The sequence below is a fragment of the Cynocephalus volans genome, chromosome 16 (genome assembly GCF_027409185.1).
Source record: "Cynocephalus volans isolate mCynVol1 chromosome 16, mCynVol1.pri, whole genome shotgun sequence".
Taxonomy (NCBI): domain Eukaryota; kingdom Metazoa; phylum Chordata; class Mammalia; order Dermoptera; family Cynocephalidae; genus Cynocephalus; species Cynocephalus volans.
In genome coordinates this window covers 16,518,985-16,538,265 of record NC_084475.1, presented here as the reverse complement: position 1 = coordinate 16,538,265, position 19,281 = coordinate 16,518,985, and the positions used below count along the sequence as shown (strand labels likewise).

The following is a 19,281-nucleotide window of genomic DNA, read 5'->3' as shown; positions in this document are numbered from 1 at the left end:
ACGTGAAGGAAGACACAGCAGACGAGATGCAGGTGAAGAGCGAGGGGCTGCTGCTCTCTCAGGCAAGTAGCACCGACCCAGCCGCTGTTACAGCTTTTATTACAATTTAGCAAGCTTGTGGATGCAAGATAAGCATTAATGCATAAATTCTGTTATACTTTTCTCAAGAGCAGAAGGCTGTTACCTCCCTTCTCAAGCACTTGGTTATTTATAATGCACCTCCTGGGAACATCCCAAGAAAGTGTTCTCACGACTTCAAGCGTTCTCAAGGATTGTTTGCAATCCTTGACATTTCTTGGTTAACTCGTTTGCGAGTTTGCCAAGTGAACACGTCCTTGGGTGCTGACCACAGAAGTCCATTAACCATTTCCTTCAGGTGCCTCCTTTCTGGGCCCTCATTTCTGGGACAATTCCAAATTAGGGATTGACCACCCCACCCTTCTACTCTCTGGCTCCAGACAAAAGTTGTCACACAGGAAGTGCCTACACATCTGATTTGTCAAGGTGACATCAAACAGTGGGTCCGGCCTCAGGAGCAGGTTGTGGCAGTGGGGGGGTGGGGTTGCTAGGGGCTGCCACTTTCTACTGGCTGTTGTCTCTCTCTTGCTGGTACATCCTCTGTGCCTGGACAGCTTGTTCCAGCAAAGGGAGATTCATGCCTTCCACACAGGTCAGCACCCGGGCCTTCACCACGGCACCTCCATCTGAAAGACACAAACACCATAGCATTAGCAGGGACTGCCCGGAGTGTCAGCACGTACCATACAGATGCATTCTGTTTCCCTTGACTTGCTCAGTCCTGAGGCAAGAAAGATGACATAGGGGTGCTGGCCATCTGTCTAGCTAGGCCTCAGGACTGCGGGCCTACCATGCACTGCTGCATGTGTCTGGAACTTAGCGGGTAGCCTGAAATGCCACTTCCCCGGGGAGGGAGGTGTACACTCTACTTCCCTCCTTTGTCACCTTAACTATGGTCACCTTCTCCTTGGGTCCCAAATGCCCTGGGTTGAGGAGGGGTCTCAATCACCATCCTAGCTCTCTGTAATGAGAGAAGGGCCCCCTTGATACCCACCGTCATCGGGGCAAAGAGAAACTCCTATTTACTAAATCCAAGGGACTGAGCTCCAGAAGAGTTTGGCCTTATAGGGACAAGTCATCCCACCCTGGACGAGGGGATCAGGAGGCTTCTAGCAGATGTGGTGGTGAACTCATACTTTATGAAAAGATTTGTCAAGGTGACATCAAACAGGAAAGACATCTGGGGTTTGCCCTAAGAGAAGTTTTTTGTTTTGTGTTTTGGCAGCTGGCCAGTACAGGCATCAAACCCTGGACCTTAGTGTTATCAGCACCAGGCTCTGACCAGCGGAGCTAATTGGTCAGCCCCTAATAGAAGTGGTTTTGGTTTGTTTTTTTAATTTCTCACTCATGTTCTCTCTGCTCTCTTGGCACTTCAGTGAACATATTCAATGTTCTAAGACATTATCCTGTCTTCTTTTGGTGCAGTTTTGAGACAGAGACTCTCTGGTTAAAGTCCACCCTACCCTTCCTTCTGATCTAGGCCATTTATTCATTTAACACAGCCTGGGGGCAGAATCCAGTGGCAGACTGTCTAGATTCCAGCCGTCCACACAGACGTTACCTTGTGTCATTAGTTTGCTATCCCAGTGCTGGGCTGCAGAGATGGCAAGGCTTAGAGAGGAACGAGTGTGTGACAATATCTGGATTTATCTATCAATCAGTGTAGACTGTTGATTCTCATGAAACCCTCCCCTCTAGACTCATGTTGTGGAACACATTGCTTCTCCCTGTGAGTGAAAGCAATTACTAGATTTGGAAGTGAGCTTTAGAAATATAACGATCACAGCCAACAGACATATGAAAAAATGCTCAACATCACTCAGCATCCGGGAAATGCAAATCAAAACCACACTGAGATACCATCTAACCCCAGTTAGGATGGCTAAAATCCAAAAGACTATGAACGATAAATGCTGGCGAGGTTGCGGAGAAAAAGGAACTCTCATACCTTGTTGGTGGGACTGCAAAATGGTGCAGCCTCTATGGAAAATGGTATGGAGGTTCCTCAAACAATTGCAGATAGATCTACCATATGACCCAGCTATCCCACTGCTGGGAATATACCCAGAGGAATGGAAATCATCAAGTCGAAGGTATAGCTGTTCCCCAATGTTCATCGCAGCACTCTTTACAATAGCCAAGAGTTGGAACCAGCCCAAATGTCCATCATCGGATGAGTGGATACGGAAAATGTGGTACATCTACACAATGGAATACTACTCAGCTATAAAAACGAATGAAATACTGCCATTTGCAACAACATGGATGGACCTTGAGAGAATTATATTAAGTGAAACGAGTCAGGCACAGAAAGAGAAATATCACATGTTCTCACTTATTGGTGGGAGCTAAAAATAAATAAATAAATTCACACACACACAAAAAAAACCCCGGGGGGGTGGGGGAAGAAGACATAACAACTGCAATTCCTTGAAGTTGATACGACAAGCAAACAGAAAGGACATTGTTGGGTGGGAAGGGGGGAGAGGGAGGAGGGAGGGGGGTTTCGGTGATGGGCTACAATAATCAACCACATTGTATATCGACAAAATAAAATTAAGAAAAAATAAATAAATAAATAAATAATAATAAAATAAAATAAAATAAAAAATTAAATTAAATTCAGATGTATAAAAAAAAAAAAGAAATATAACGATCACAAGGGACATACTGGGCAACGCTGCTAATCCATCTGCAAAAGGCCTGTGAAAATGGAACCAGAACAGTGTTTGAATAAGCATTGCAGGAAGGAGGAAAGGACTTTATGAATAAGAGAGCTGCAGAAATGGTCATTTAGGGGAATTTCTTCTTGCAAAGATGAAGAACCTAGAGCAAGGAAGGAGGGACTGGCTTACAAAAAGCAGAGTACAGTGGGTTGAGGTGTGAGCAGAACAAGAAAGGGGTGACAGAACTTCTTTCAGGAAGTTTGTCCAAGAAGGGAAGGAAGGTCATGGCCAGGTCGGTAGGGACAGAGAGTAGAAGATCACTGATTATTATTGGTGTAATTCTAACACCGGAGAGGCTTGAGTGCATTATATGTGGACAGGGAGGAACCGTGGTAGCAGGCTGAGCATCCAGTGGAGAGAGCACAGTCCCTGCAGGAGGGGAGGCCGAGGACTGCAGCCTGGGGGTGCATCTCAGGTAGGAGGGACCCGTCTTCCTCGCAGATGGGATAGAAGGAGCTAATGGTGGGATGCACACCCTTTCAGGAGGAGGACGGCTGCCTGTGGCCTCAGTTTTAGCTGGGATGTAAGAGGTGAGGTAATTTCCAGGAGGGAAAGAGGAGGGGAGGAAGAAGGGGGTTTTACGTGGCAGGGGAATGCCTAGAATAGCTGTTGTGGAGCCCAAGAGGGACACATGGAAGGATTCCCAGGCAGTGCAGAGGACCCCAGTGAAATAAGAGACCCTGAAGTCATCGTGGATTCCATGTGGCTTTGTGATCTTCTGCACTCAGCAGTCAGTGGGACCAGACAGGGTGGAGGTCGGGGTTTCATCGGGCAGGAGTGACTGAAGGCGAGGGCTGAGACTTCTGCCCCGAAAGTGGCTGAAATGATAGCACGGCTCAGCTGCAGGGACAGAGAAGGTGGGAGAAAACCGAGGAGTCCTAAGTCCCCAGGTCCTGATGAGGCTGAAGAATGAGGTACCGGGAGTGAGGGGGAGGACAGAAAGACGCCGAGAGAGGATGGCGCAGTTTTGGGCTGCAGAGGCAGGGCAATCTGGGAAGACAAGTCCAAGGTCCGGCGGGTGTGGGAGGCAGAAGTGGGGCAGAGGTGCACGGTGGCAGAACTGGTTGGCAGCAGGCAGACGTTCCCCTAGATCTTTTACCTGCGTGATGCCAAACCCGAGGAGCTGGCAGGATTCCCGCCCCACCCTGAGCTCTGTGGGGTGTGTGGCTTGGGAGCCCGCACGGGCCGCACGTGGGTGGAACTGCTGGCCTGGGTTTGGTCATGTCCTGGAGAAGGCAAGAGCATAAGGACACTTGAAGAAGGAGGCGCAACGGTGCCAGAGGACACAGCAGGAGGGTTTCTGAGGGCAGGAAACCGGGGTCAGGTGGAAGAAAACCCGAATGCAGTGGAATTTATGGCGAGGGCCTGAGGACAGCCACTTGCTGGAGTCAAGTAACCTGGAGACAGGGTGTTATATTAGGGAGTCTGGAGCAGAGCTGGGGAAGCCTGCTCCCCAACACCTAAGTCCCTGCACAGGAAGGCCTGAGCCCTCGGGCAGTGCCCACAGAACGTATCAGATCCCAGGAGTTTTACAACACAGCAGGCATTTCTTCAGTCTTCTTAGCTAGCTCTGTATGCAAAAATTGCAGAAAGGTAACCTTAGGTGGCCTCTCATCTGTCCCTAGAACTGACAACCTGGACACAGGTAGGATACATGTCTGATTGAGTATTGTGCCCCCACAGGATTTAGGGCCTGGCTCAGGGAGCTTTAGTGCAACCACACGGGGCCTACTTCTGTCCAGCCCTGAGGTCAGGTGGCCAGAGCCATGCTCAGCTGCCCATGCCTCTGCATCGTCATCTTTAATTCCTTGTGCCAGCTATGAATGATGAGCATGAATTACTTAGAAGATCAAGAAAAAAAATTTTAAGATAAGAAGCCAAAAACAGGATGGGATGCAGATGAGAAGTGGTAAACTGGCCAGGTAAGAAGGCTGCTTCACCTGAGGCTTCAGTTCAGGTTCGCTTTTTTTGCGGGGGGGGGGGGGGCAAGAATATTTCAGAGGTGGTGCTCGTGCCTTCCTCATGCGTCACATCGGAAACACATGGCACTTGACCATCCGCTTTTGTGATGTTGAGATTGACCAGGCAGGCCCAGGAGCTGGAGGCCCACTACCCCCACCACCCCTTCTTCTACCTACTGATTTTCGCAGGTGGTCACTGTCTGCGTTTTTTATTTTATCAAGGCTTTTAAAGAGGTGACTTTCGGATTTAATCACTTCTGCATTTACTCACAGTGATTCTTCTCTAATGGACTTTCCCTCTTCAACTATTTGGTTTCCCTGAAATACAATCCCTACAGAAAAGGCAGCTAAACTCCAGGGAATAATCAGCCAATTCCAGACCCCAGTGCATTCTATAAGACAAATGACCCAAGTTCTCCAACAAGTAAATGGCATTAAAAGAAACAGGAAGACAGAACTGTTACAAATTAAGAGACTTGAGACATGTAACCCGAATGCAATGAATGTATGAACTTTGTTTGAATACTGATTTGAATTAACTGACTGTAAAAAACCATTTTTTTTAAATTGGGAAAAAGTGCACATGGACAAGGTATTAGATTATCTTAAGGAACAGCTAGTAATTTTTTGGGATGCGATTGTGGAAATGTTAGAGATACATATTGGGTAATGTTAAAAATACATATTGAGGTATTTATGGGTAAAATGAAACGATGCTTTAGATTTGCCTTAAAGTACACCAGCAAAATAAACACAACGGTGGAATGTGGATCTCTGCTGAGTCTGCGTGATGGGTACATGGAGGTTCATTGTGTCATCCTACTTTTGTGCATGTTTGAGATGAAATATTAAATTTTTAAAAATACAGGTTGAATTTATATTTTAAAGGATTTTCCCATTTTTCTTCCTTTTTTTTTTCTTTTTTTTTCTTTTTCTTTTTAAAATTTTTTTCCTATATAAAGATGACCGGTAAAGGGATCTTAACCCTTGGCTTGGTGCTGTCAGCACCACGCTCTCCCAAGTGAGCCACGGGCCAGCCCTCCATCTTTTTTCCCACAAATAATTCCACATATCCACTCCATATGCCCTTGTCCTGGCCTGCTGTCCCATCTTAGTTTCAAACACTCCCTGTATTTGCAAATGGGCCTTAAAGTTCCAGTCACTGGGCATTGGGTTCTGAGAGCTCCAGGGCTCACTGTAGAAGGAGGAATGTGGGAGGACGCCTTGTTGGACTTAGTACTGTAATCAACGTGGAAATCATTTATGCAAAGGCCCTTTGTGCCCATCCCATCCCTCCACCTGATATCTGTCCCAAATCAGTTATGAGGGCAGGAACTCTATAAGCCTGAATAAAGATTAACTTTTATTAAATCAAATGTAATTAAAGTAAGCACCATTTAATTACATTTTTTTTTTCTGGTGCATATCATCCAGAGTTAAAAACCACTGTCACTTTTAGAAATTAAGCTCACAGCACAAATCAAGAAAACATAAATGTTTGTATTCTTTAATCTAGCAATTCTACTTTAGGAAACTACACTGAAGAAATAATCAGAAAATGGACAAAGATTAGTTCACAAGGATGTTAACTGCAACATTAATTTTTATTTTTTTTACTTTTTTCCCTCTAGTGCATCTTCATTATAAAATGCTATGAAAAGTAGGCTGGTCAGTTAGCTCAGTACTAGCTTTGTGCCGTGGCAGTATCGTAGCCAATGAGGTTTATCGGAGGCACAATTATTGTTTATTGATAACACCAAGGTCCAGGGTTCAATCCCTGTACCAGCTAGCCACCAAAAAAAAGATTAGTAAGATTTTTTTTCTTTAAAGATGACCGGTAAGGGGATCTTAGCACTTGATTTGGTGTTACCAGCACCACACTCTCCCAAGTGAGCCATGGGCTGGCCCTAGTAAGATGTTAAAAGTATAAAGCATCCCACAATCCCACTACCCAGAAATAAACACTTAATATTTTGGTAAATAATCTTTCAAGTTTTTATGTATATATAAAATGTATATTAAACAAAAATGAGATCATACTATACATATTGTTTTGTAAATTGCTTTTTCATAGTAATATATTGTGAGCATTTTTTATGTCAACAGATACATATTTATAACACCATTTTTAATGTCTGGATAATACCCTACTGACTGAATATACCATAATTTCTTTAACTAAAACAAATGTATGATATCTGAGGGTATTTCAAAAAGTTCATGGAAGATTTGTATTTTCTCTGAATTTTATTTTGCCATAAACTTTTAAAAGTACCTTCTATTGATAAGAGTAAAAAAATAGAAACAATACAAATGTCTAACAGTTGAGTAAGTGAGGATGCATATCCGGTCTATAAAATATCACATAGCTTGAGCTGGCCCGTGGCTCACCTGGGAGAGTGTGGTGCTGATGACACCAAGGCCCCGAGTTTGGATCCTATATAGGGATGGCCGGTTAGCTCACTTGGGAGAGCGTGGTGCTGACAACACCAAGTCAAGGGTTAAGATCCCATTACCGGTCATCATTAAAAAAAAAAAAAAAAAAAAAAAAATCACATAGCCATTAAATCTACAAAACATTTTAAAGATATGGGGAAATGCGTATAATATAATGTTAAACCAAAATAACCAGATATAACATACAGGATGATTTCAACCCTGTAAAGGAAAATGGCATAGAAAAAAAGTATCAAAAGGCAACCTTCCAAATTAGGAACAGTGGTTGCCTCAGGGGAGGATTATGGCTGACTTTTTCTGCTTCTTTTCACTCTTTAAATTCTCTACAAGAAGTACATATTATTTTGATAATAGAGTGGGGGAAGTAACAGCTTAAAGAAGAAAGGAGAGAAAACAGACTATGACACAAAAATGGGATGTCAGTGATAAGCCCCATAGGAGCAGAGAAAAGCTCCTGGCTTGTGGCATCTCCCTGACCCGGCAGCCCGACCTTCTGGGATGGCCAGAGATGGGGGCAAAGAACACCTTCACTTCTTGACGCTACAGAGATTTTTCTGGGCTGCTTTCATTCCTTTTCTTGCATTCTATTTCTTCCACTCCGACTTCCTGGCCTGTCATTACAGCCCCATCCTCTCTGAGCCTTGGTTTTCTCATCCATGAAAGAGCAATAATAAGACTCAGATTAAGGGCTGATGAGCAGATTCAAAAAGCAAATCACCTTGCCTCAGGCCTAGCACGTGGTAGGCCTTCAGGTAGGAGTGGCTCCTCTCCTGTCTTTCTCGCTTCCTCCTGGGGACCATCTCTTCATGGTCCTTCTCTTTGACTTGGCACCACGTGGCAGGTCAACTCTGAGGTCAATTACATCTGTTTCCTGAGAGTCTTTGAATTTGTGGGTTGATTTGGAAGAAATGTTAACCCCAGTGAGGCTCCCTGTTGAGCCACAACCCAGGCCCGTTCCTAATTCCTAACTGAATCATCCAAGAGACTGCCCCGACTCAGGACCCAGAGGGAAACAGGGTAGTGAGGCCACGGCTTACCCTTCTGCTGCTCGAGCTCCCCAAGGACAACATACAGGGAGCCCACCTGGGCTTGGAACGGCTCCACCAACTTGGTACAGACAAGAACCTGGTGCTGGTCAGATCTGTGCAGAGCCGTCAGGGTCACTCTGGACTGGGTCATGTCATAGACGCACAACCTGGAGGGTGAGAGGTGAGATCATTTCTATCTATACACAGAATGACTACAAACCCAAAAAGTCTTGGGAGGCCTATAAATCCGTGGAAAGGTGTTCAGCCTCAATCTGATCAGAGAAGTAAAGATGCCAGCAACAAATCAGAAAAAAATTTTCTAGTTTACTTTGTAGACTGGGAATGAATTTTCTTTTAAATTTATCGGGGCCAGCCCGTGGCTCACTCAGGAGAGTGCGGTGCTGATAACACCAAGGCCATGGGTTCGGATCCCATATGGGGATGACCGGTTAGCTCACTTGGGAGAGTGTGGTGCTGACAACACCAAATCAAGGGTTAAGATCCCCTTACCGGTCATCTTTAAAAAAATAACAATAACAATAATAAATAAATAAATTTACTTCCTTTGCCTTTAATTATATTAATGGTATCTTTTGATGAGCAGAAGATGTTAATTTTGTTGATGTCTAATAAAAATATTCATTTTTTTCTTTTACGGTTTTTGTTTTCTGTATTTTTATTTATTTATTTTTTTTGCAGCTGGCTGGTACAGGGATCAAACCCTGGACCTTTGTGTTATCAGCATCACACTCTAACCACCTGAGCTAATCAGCCAGCCTTCTGCGTCTTATCTAAGAAATTTTTGCCTATCTTAAGATCATGAAGATATTCTGTTTACTTCTAGACATTTTATAGTTTGGGCTTGTAGGTTTATGATCTGGTGCAAACTATTATTGTTTTGTATGTCATTAGGCAGGGATCAAGGTGTTCTCCCCCCATAAGAATATCCAGTAGTTCCGGCACCATTGTTGAAACGACTATCCTTTCCCCAATAAATTACATTGATGTCATTGTTGAAAGTCAATAGAATAATGGCTAAATAAATCATGAAATTTAATTTCATAATGAAATAAAATGGACCTATTAAAAGGGATGATACATATTTGGCATGGTACTAGGTCCACCATACACAGTTAAGTAAGAAAATAGTATGATATAGTAATACAATGGGATCTCATGTGGGTTAAAACATTTCTATAGTATGTACATATATATCTCCAAGATGGTCCCCCATGATTCTCATCTCCTGGTATTCAAATCCTCGTGCAACTAGTACCCTACCACACTGAATAGGGCCTGACCTGTGTAACCAGAAGGATATTGCAGACATGACTGAGAGTGACTTTGAGGCTAGGTCATAAAAGACATTATAGTTTCTGCCTTGCTCTTTCTCTTAGATCCCCCATTCTGGGAGAAACTGCTGTGTTAGGAGGACCCTCAAGCCTCCCTATGGGGAAGTCCACACTGTCAGGATCAGCTTTCTGCCAAGAGTCTGCACGAATTTGCCAAATACATGAATAAGTCACTGTGAAAGCAGATCCTCCAGCCCCAGTCAAGCCCCAGTCAATCCTTCAGATGACCACAGCCCCAGCCGACCTCTTGACTGCAACCTCATGAGAGACCCTGAGCCAGAACTACCCAGCTAAGCCCCTTACAGATTCCTGACCACAGTAACTATGAGATAATAAACATGTGTTGTCATTTTAAATTTAGGAGTAATTTGTTACACAGCAACATATAACTAACACAGTTTATATATTTATATATATATATATATATATATATATATACCCCCCCACACACAATTACCCACATATACATATATACACATGCACCTGAAGTCCATGGATGCTATTAATATGAAAGTATTTTAAGGCTGCATTTTCAGAGGGAAACCAGCAATACTCCCTTTACTTTTTCTGACTCTTTTATAGTTCTACAGACCCCCTAAGGTGACTGGTAAAGAGAAGGGAGGTGCTGCTGCCCAAGCACACACTCTTTCTCACAGCAAGTGATCGGACAGTAGCTGGCACTAATTTACTTGTTCAGAGTTGGAAACATGAAAAAGTGTATAAAGATAGTCACCAAAGGTTAGCAGTAGTTGTCCAGACAATGGGAATATATGCGATTTTTGCTTTTTTTTCCTTTACACCATAATGGATTGTCAACATTTTTCACACCGAATACATACTATTTTTTTAGCCCTTTTTATTAGACAAATATAATAAAATTATTTTTCTTTTTCTTTTTTTTTGGTGGGTGAGCCATTTAAACTTTCCCCCAACCATGTGAAAAAACAACCATTCTTACCTGCCGAATGTTCTCAGTGTGGCCCCATCAGGAACTTGGCCAGCACTGACCTCCCAGGGGAAGTAATAGATCCCAGGTTTGGGCAGCATCATTGGCTCTTGCAAGCAAACAGTTGAGATGGATTTTTGAATATTCCTGATAAGCCAAGCAGAGCACATGATAGAGATTAGCAGATTATAATACCAGCAACATCTTGAAGACTAGTTCCACCGGATAGGGTTTTTTAATTAAAAGAAAAAAATTTTATGATAGAGATTAGCAGATTATAATACCAGCAACATCTTGAAGACTAGTTCCACCGGATAGGGTTTTTTAATTAAAAGAAAAAAATTGTATAGGCTATATATTCACATATTTTTAAAAAACAAAATAATACAAAAAAGCTATGTGGGGAAGTATTGTTCCCACTCCAATCTCTATGCAACCCATTTCCCCCCAATCCCATAAAGCAGAGGTCTGAAAAGGAGCACACAGTAAATATTTTCAGCTTTGTGGGCTATACAATCTGTTACAACTACTGAACTCTGCCATTACAGTACAAAAGTAACCGTAGATAGCACATAAACAAGGGTGGCTTGTTCTAATCAAATTTATTTACAAAAACGTGGAAGAGCTAAATTTGGCCCATGCTGAAGTTTGCCAAACTTGCCCTAAAGTAAACCATTAAAATTAATTTTTATGTGTCCTTCTGGTGTTTCTTTTTCTTTTTTTTTTTTTTTTAAAGATGACCAGTAAGGGGATCTTAACCCTTGACTTGGAGTTGTCAGCACCACGCTCTCCCAAGTGAGCTAATTGGCCATCCCTATATAGGGATCCAAACCCGTGGCCTTGGTGTTATCAGCACCGCACTCTCCCAAGTGAGCCATGGGCCAGCCCCCATTCTGGTGTTTCTTTATGAAAATAAAAACAAATATAACAAGTTAAAGCATTCAGATCCCCAACTGGCCAGCTGCCAAAAAACATATACATGTATGTATATATTTATTTCCCCTCTCCCTGAAAAAGGAGGCGAGCATACTACTGTTCTGCATCTTGCTTTTCTTTTTTTTTACTTGATAGATTTTCACACTGTTTCATAGTTGTACACTAAGGGATTATTCATTTTTTTAAGATAAACTTTTTATACTAAAATAGCTTTAGATTTAATAAAAACTTGCAAAGATGGTACAGAGAACGACTATACACAAAAACCAAGTTTCCCCTCTTTTTAACATCTTACATTAGCATGGTACATTTCTCACAATCAATGAACTGGCATTGATATGTTATTATCAAGTCAACTCCATACTTTATTTGGATTTCATAAGTTTTTTCCTAATGTCCCTTTTGTGTAACAGGGTCCCATGCACCGTGCCACATTACATTTAGTTGTCATGTCTCAGACTTCTCTGGGCTGTGAGAATTTCTCATATCTTTTTTATTTCTGATGATCTTGACAGTTTTGAGGTGTACTGGTCAGGGATTTGTAGAACAACCTTCAATTTGTGTATGTCTGATGTTTTTCTCATGGTAAGACTGGGGTTATGGGTTTTTGTTATAATCAAAACGGGAGAGAGAAAACTGGTTAAATAACTTAGGCAGTGGAACACAGCAGGCTTTTTAAGAAGATGCATTCAATATGCATTCATATGGCAGATCTCCAAGATCTCCATCAGGAAAAAAAGCAAAGAACAGGCCTGTAAATATATGTCCATGTGTGTGTGTGAGAGAGAGAGAGAGAGAAAGAAAAAACACTCCATAAGGCCACGTGTAGAGAACTGAAGGGTAGGGGGTGGGCTGGAGCCCACTCTGGGAGGAAGCACTCTGAAACTCTGACGGACTAAGGAAGCTTAGGAAAGGTTCGCCCTTTGGTTGAGGAGGAGCATTTCAACCAAGATATCTCTTCCTTTGGCTGACCCTTGGCTGACCGCCCTCTATGAGGGAAAAGACCCCTCAAAGACAGAGTAGGAGACACTACAATGGGAACAGAAAGGCACCCAGGGAACACTGGCCACTGGCCCACGTGATCAAAGACAAAAACAGACACAACTGTTCCGGGATGACCGATCAAAGAAGAATTGAATGAAGTGACTATCATCCAACAGTCTTCGTAGAAAACCATATGCTGAGCAGCCACCTGCCAAGAAGTGGAGCCACAGTCAGCTGCTCAGAATGGCAGCTCTGTTAGGGAGACCTGGCATGTTTAATGAAATGAAATGCAATATAAACAGACCAGAGAAATTACCTGTGTAGACACTCTTTAGAAGTGCTCCCCCCACTGCCTTTTTGGTAATGCCCCCAAATATTCTCTAATTTATCCATAATTTTACCTATAATAAATTGTCTTGAAAGTGTTAGAGAAGTGGGGATTCAGGAATAATTGCTCATGACAAAAGAATCCTGAACGTAGGGCCAGCCTGTGGCTCGCTCGGGAGAGTGCGGTGCTGATAACATCAAGGCCATGGGTTTGGATCCCTATATAGGGATGGCCGGTTCGCTCACTGGGTGAGCATGGTGCTGACAACACCAAGTCAAGGGTTAAGATCCCCTTACTGGTCATCTTTAAAAAAAAGAGAATCCTGAACGTAACAGCCATCAACTCTTCCCTGATAGAACAAGCAAACTGAAATACGGACAAAGATAAATGGTAATTAAATAACTCTAAGATCCCTGCAGAAAACAGATGGCCCAGATTTAGTCCAGAAGTTTAATAGGAGTCTAACCTAGGATCTTGCGCAATCAGTTTTATTATCCTCTGATGAAGAGGTCAAGGCAGTGCTGCAGGTAAAGTCCAGTGGACACTTCAGGACAGTGTGCTAAGAACAGGTTTGGCTTCTGTAGCTCAGGAGCAATTGGCCAAGGTTCAGCTACCTCCCATCCCCCTAAATGCAGGGATCCTTGGTTGCTGTGGCCAGGGAGCAGAGCTGGTTTTGTCACCAGAAATGAGACGGCCCCAATAACCTTTGGTATGATAGAGAAGCAAAAACCAAACAAAATAAAAAACAAAAAAGAACAAGAACAAAATTGCAGTGGTTCCTGTTTGTTTGGGATCATAGAAGATAATCCCATTCAGTACAGCATAAAGCTGAAACTATAGAATCTTCTTAAAAATAATTTTGCCACTTTCAAGTACCATGTGTATTACAAGCTAGGCTATAAGTACATTCATCACTAAATTCATGTTTATTTGTAAAATTATCATACAGTAGGATTAATTCCTTTGGGGGCACACATTTTCATAAATTTTAACTTCATTAATTTTTTAAAAATTCCAATTCTTTGTTAGCATATATTGCACAAGGAATCTTCAACATTAAAACTCAAGAAAGGGGCTGGCTGGTTAGCTCACCTAGTTAGAGTGCAGTGCTGATAACACCAAGGTCAAGGGTTCGGATCCCCATACTGGCCAGCCACACACACAAAAAAAAGACCTCAAGATATACAATGTGTTTTGAACTATGGCTCAAAAGGTTCTATCACATGGGGATTATTAACAAATATTAAATGTAATCTCAACAAAATAAATGTACAGTAACTAAACAAAAGTATTATTTTACTGTGCCTTTAAAAGTTTTGCAATCACCAGAGTAAAAATGGATTCAGAAGAGGATATCTGCATGGTTTCAACATAATTCATCACATACTACTTACTAACTACAAAAGAGAAATGGTCCACTGCACAGTGGAGAAACCTTCATGGGCCTCCTGACATGATGCACTGTGAAGGCATGTCACTTCTGGAGTATTTCTGACAAAAAGTGCATCATCTGAATCTAATGACGAAGAAATATCAGACAAATCCAAATTGAGGGACATTTCACAGAACAACTGCCTTATACATTTCAAATGTGTCAAAGTCACAGAAGACAAAGAAACTCTTCCAGTTAAAAGAGACAAAAGTGATATGACAACGGTTATGGATTTTACTGTGTCCCCCCAAAAAACACATGCTGGAATCCTAACCCTCAGTGCCCCAGAATGTGACCTCATTTGGAGACAGGGTCCTTACGGAGGTAACCAAGTATACATGAGGCTCTCGGGGGGGCCCTAATCTATTATGAATGGTGTACTTATAAGAAGGGGGAAATTTGGACACAGGAACAGACATGCACACAGGGAGAAGGCCATGTGAGGATAAAGGCAGAGATAAACACACACATCGTGGTGATATGTACAGAAGCCAAGGACACCAAACCAAACCAGCCGGAGCTGCAAGAGTGGGGCCTGGACAGCTTCTCCCTCACAGCCTCGGAAGGAACCAACACTGTGGACACTTTCATCTCAGACTTCTTGCCTCCAGAACCATGAGATGGTACATTTCTGTTGTTTAAGCCCCCGAGATTGCAGCACTTTCTTACGACAGCCCTAGGAAATAAATACAATGGAATGTGATTCATGATCCTGGACTGGAACTTGGACTGGGAGAAACAGTTGTGATAAAGGACATTATTGGGCAATTGTAAAACCACAAAAAGGACTGTAGATTCGATAACAGTATTGTATCCATGTTAAATTTCATTCATTTGTAATTGTCTAGTAAATGTCCTTGTTTTTAGGAAATACACCCTGAAGTATTGAAGAGTAAAGGGGAAGGACTTCTGCAATATTTTTTCAAACGGTTCAGAAAAATGCAAGCAAGCAGATGCACAGAGTTGACTGGCACTAGACAGAGCCAAGGTGGCAAAATGCTAACCAGAGTCACGGTGAAAAGTACATTAATTCTTTGTTCTGTTCTTGCGATTCTTGTATAAATTCAAAATTATGCCAAAAGAAAGAGATAAAATTCACCAAATCTAGCTCTTCATCTAAGCCTATCTATTTAATGCTGGGTATACCCACTATCATTACTGGATGAAGAGCAACTGGTTTTCCAGAACATTGGAACTGGAAGAGTCTTTTGTCAATTAGCCATTTTCTCATTTAACAAAGATCCATGAGCACTTCAGCAGGGCAGGCACAGAGAATAAAGATCCTATCCCTGCTCCTGAGATGTCCCAGATGAGTACCTTAATATGACAGATAAATATCCTGAGGCCCAAGGTGTCACAGTTAGAGGTAGGCCAAGACTAGAACTAAATACAGTACTGAAATGTTTGTTCCTGTAGAGCTCATACACTGTTTACCTTTGGAATATGTTGTTTCTTTCACATGATAAAGATTCTCATTTGGTTTACCAAAGGAGGGCAGAGTACACTGTGCGATGTCACAAACTTCCCCAGAATGCCCTCGGAGCACCTAGAGCTCTCTGTAAACACCACTGTTGGTGTTTCTGGTGACAGTGTCTTCTTTTGATCAGTCTTATTACCGAAGCACTAAAACAATACTGATTCAAAGGAAATATTATGGCAGGGAAAAATAATTTTCTTCTTCCTTTTTTTAAGCAGAAGGAAAACCTATGCTATACAAATACTTCCAATGACATCCTCAACTTTCAAAGCACTGACTTGATTAAAGACAGCACAAACTAGGAGTACAAAACCTATGTTCTAGTCACAGCTCTGCCATTTAAGTAGCTGTGACATGACTTTACTTCTATGGGACTGAGGTTCCTCTTTTACAAAATAAGAGACTCCCACTCAAGAGAGAGAACTCAATATTTGCTTGTCTTTCCTCCCCATCAAGATCCCACTAAATGTAATTTAACAAAGAGAAAAGGAAGGGGTAATAGAGGGTGAGCAACTACAATGAATAGGTGCATTAAGTGTGGTGAGACCTTGGAGAGGCTCACACGTGGAATCAGCAGTTGTGCCGGGGGCAAGGGCGGTACAGGGCCTAGCAACGGGGTGGATGAGCTAACCCTCCCCACACTCCTCCTCTACCCCTGCATGCAGAGTATCAGGCAGCCACAGGTCAAAACAGGCATACTTCTCTAAAGACAGCAAACAATTTTTTCCAAAGAAATAAGAAAACTACTGTGGATGGTGGTGCTGCCCTCTGTACAGTTCCTCATCCAGACATTCAGGACTTACTCATCTCAAAGTGAAACCTGCCAGCCAATTGCCCCAGCCCACATACACAGGGCCTTAGTACTGACTCACTCTTCAGTATGAACAGACAATCAAGGATCACCAGATATCTGAAGAAAATTTCAGCATGAAAGAAAAACACTAATAAAGAAATGGCAAAACTGATCCATGAGGAAATAGAAATAATACAGGGAACAGAAGAAAACTTTTTTAAAAAAAATTAGAGAAAAGGTAAGAAAACTAGCCATGCAGGGGGTCCAAAAAGCCTGACAAAATCAGTTCCCAAAAGAGGAGAAAAAGTAGAGGAGTAAAAACTATCAAAGAAATAATAAAAGTTTTACAGAACTGAATAAAAACTTGAGTCTTTATTTGAAAGGGCAGAACTGGATGAATGGAAAAGACCCCTGTCTTCAACGTATCACATAAAAGTTCTGAGCACTTTTGTTTAAAAGAGGGCTACTAAGAAATTCAAGGGCTGGCTGGTTAGCTCAGTCGGTTAGAACACGGTGCTGATAACACCAAGGTCGGGGTTTGAACTCTGTACTGACCAGCTGAAAAAAAAAAAAAAAGGAAGGAAGGAAGGAAAAATAGGTCATATACAAAGACAGCAAAATCACCTCTTCTCATCTACAAACTCATGAACGTCTGTCTTTCCCGTAACAATGGTAGAAGTGTCCCTAATCTTATCACCCAGTACTTGAAATAGCGGTTACCTCGGCTCTGTTAACCCTGTCACTGGACACCATCTGTTTCCCATCTTCCAAGGATTTGCTGAAATGTCCAGCCCACTGACATCTGTTCTGTTTTGGGTCCATTTGGGTGGAAGGGAGAGGAAATAGGCACAGGTGGACGATGTTTAACCAGAACCAAGCCCCTTGGTTTTAAATACTAGCTCCAATCCCGAACAGCACGGTAGTCTTCCAACTGCTCAAACCCAGGAATCATTCTAATAGATCTGCAGCATAACCAGCGCCACTTTAGACAAGCCTAAGTGCAAAGTGGTGCCACCCACCTCCTCCCCTCCCTTCCCCCTCCCCTTTACAGAAGCCTCCTGACTTCAACAGAAACCGCTTTTGCTTCTGCAAGGACGGGGTTCTCCACCCGGATCCACATTAGCATAATAACTCTCCTTGATGGTATCACCCAGTTCTTGGCGCCAACACAGCTATATAAGCTCTACCAGCCCCAGGCCTGGTGCTGTCCCCTTTCCAGGGCAGCCCTGGGCTGCCTGCTACTTTGAGCACAGCTCAGCAGATTTCTTTCTTTAATAAAGCTCTCGGCTCACTTTCTTTCACGTTCTTGATGCCTCCCTTCCTCTCACGGACTCATCCAAATCCATCACAAATTTCTATCAGTTTTATCTCAAACTAGATATTGAATCTGTCCACTTCACTCCACCTCCATAGACACCATCACTGCCCACAACTTTGTCAGCAGTAGAACTGGTCTTCCTGTTTCTACTCTGTCCGTCTACAGTCTATTCTCTTCATAACAACCAGAGTAATATTTTAAAACGGAAAATATGCCATAGGTAGTTTTTTCTGCCCGAACCTCAAGTCTGAATCTAATAAAGCCTCTAAAACTAACCAACAGCTTACAGCAAATACAGAAACAGAGGAACATGTTAAAGAAACCACCGAAATGGTGAAATCCAGATTCTGGGAAACTCCACAGGAAAACATGATGTAGCTCCTTCAACAAATAAACTGAAGGAATGGAAAAGATGTAGAGGGGAAACCTAAAAGAGGCTTAAGATTATCCATCAACTGCAACGTGTGGACCTTGTTTGACCCAGATTTCAACTGTCACTTTGTACAAAACAATCGGGGAAATCTGAATGTTGGTTGGATCTGTGATGACATTAAGAATTTTTTTTGGGTGGCTGGCCAATATGGGTATCCAAGCCCCTGACCCTGGTGTTATCAGCACCACGCTCTAACCAAGTGAGCTAAACGATCAGCCCTACACTAGGTTTTTAAAACAAAAGTTCATTTACCACTTTGATGACGACGATACTAACAACGAAAATAAAAAGTCCGGATTCCAAGATCTCTAAGAACTGTCAGCTTGGGGGCGGGGGGGGGGGGGGGAATTCCTGTTTCCAAGACAGAGGTCTTAGAGGAGCACAGCCAGGTCTCTCATTCCAGGTCCACGCCCACCCCATAGACAGGGAGCACCGCAATCCCACACTCAGGTCCCCGCAGTCCACGCCTCTGGCAGCAAAGACACCATTAGCTTAACAAAAGATAACACTGGAGCCTCTCCCTAACGCCACTTTTGTCCCCGTCCCTCTATTCTCCAATCTGAAAGGGGACTTCGACCTCCTCCCCGCTCTCATGTCCCGGGAAGCCTTTGCACTCGGACCCGGAAGCATCGGGGCGTGCGGGTCCCAGTGCGCAGGCGCAGTCCCTCCTGAGCTTCGTTGCCCCGCCCTCTCCCATGCCTCAGCCAACCTGTTCTCGGCGACGCCCCGGCCTCACTTCCCTCCTTCCGCCCCGCGCGATCACGTGGCCGGGGGCGGCGGGCTACCCAAAGCGCCTCAGTTTCCCCCCCTCTATCCTCGGGCAATTTCTTGACCTTCTTCCCAGGTCCTCTCCCCGAGGGGCCGCTCGGGGACCTCCCCCGTCCGGGGATTCGTCCGCCCCGCAGCCGGCCGCAGTCAGAGCTCTGGCTCCGCCTCCTCCTCGGCCTGGGCCGCGGCCCGTCACGCGCCTAGGGACCGACCGCGGGGAAGGGGAAGGGGCGGGCCAGGGCGGGACCGGCGGGCCGGGACGAG

General features: G+C 43.5%; 1 protein-coding gene and 1 non-coding gene across 8 annotated transcripts; one reads left to right on the top strand and one right to left on the bottom strand.

Annotated features, from left to right (window-relative positions):
* Positions 1-27: 27 nt before the first annotated feature.
* TEN1 (TEN1 subunit of CST complex) lies at positions 28-19,242 on the bottom strand. 7 transcript variants are annotated; one of them, XM_063081188.1, is made up of 7 exons: positions 18,959-19,242; positions 14,698-14,904; positions 14,191-14,312; positions 13,263-13,500; positions 10,561-10,695; positions 8,260-8,417; positions 28-704 (listed from the first exon to the last, which is right to left on the bottom strand). In XM_063081188.1, exons 5-7 carry the CDS (start codon positions 10,650-10,652, stop codon positions 583-585), a joined length of 372 nt encoding a protein of 123 aa, XP_062937258.1. In that variant the 5' UTR covers positions 10,653-10,695; positions 13,263-13,500; positions 14,191-14,312; positions 14,698-14,904; positions 18,959-19,242; the 3' UTR covers positions 28-582. The 7 variants fall into 7 exon arrangements, with proteins under 7 accessions (XP_062937258.1, XP_062937260.1, XP_062937261.1 ...); XM_063081190.1 differs by having other exon boundaries at positions 14,715-14,904; XM_063081191.1 differs by lacking the exon at positions 13,263-13,500.
* LOC134365286 (U4 spliceosomal RNA) lies at positions 6,452-6,597 on the top strand. Its single transcript, XR_010021992.1, has one exon. It is a non-coding gene; the product is annotated as a U4 spliceosomal RNA (small nuclear RNA).
* Positions 19,243-19,281: the final 39 nt, after the last annotated feature.

Excerpts from the sequence above, each read along its gene's own strand:
- TEN1 (XM_063081188.1), bottom strand. The coding sequence starts at position 10,652 with ATGATGCTGCCCAAACCTGGGATCTATTACTTCCCCTGGGAGGTCAGT. Across the intron at positions 8,418-10,560 it reads ACACTGAGAACATTCGGCAG|GTTGTGCGTCTATGACATGA; the intron begins GTAAGAATGGTT and ends CTCACCCTCCAG. Across the intron at positions 705-8,259 it reads GGAGCTCGAGCAGCAGAAGG|ATGGAGGTGCCGTGGTGAAG; the intron begins GTAAGCCGTGGC and ends TGTGTCTTTCAG.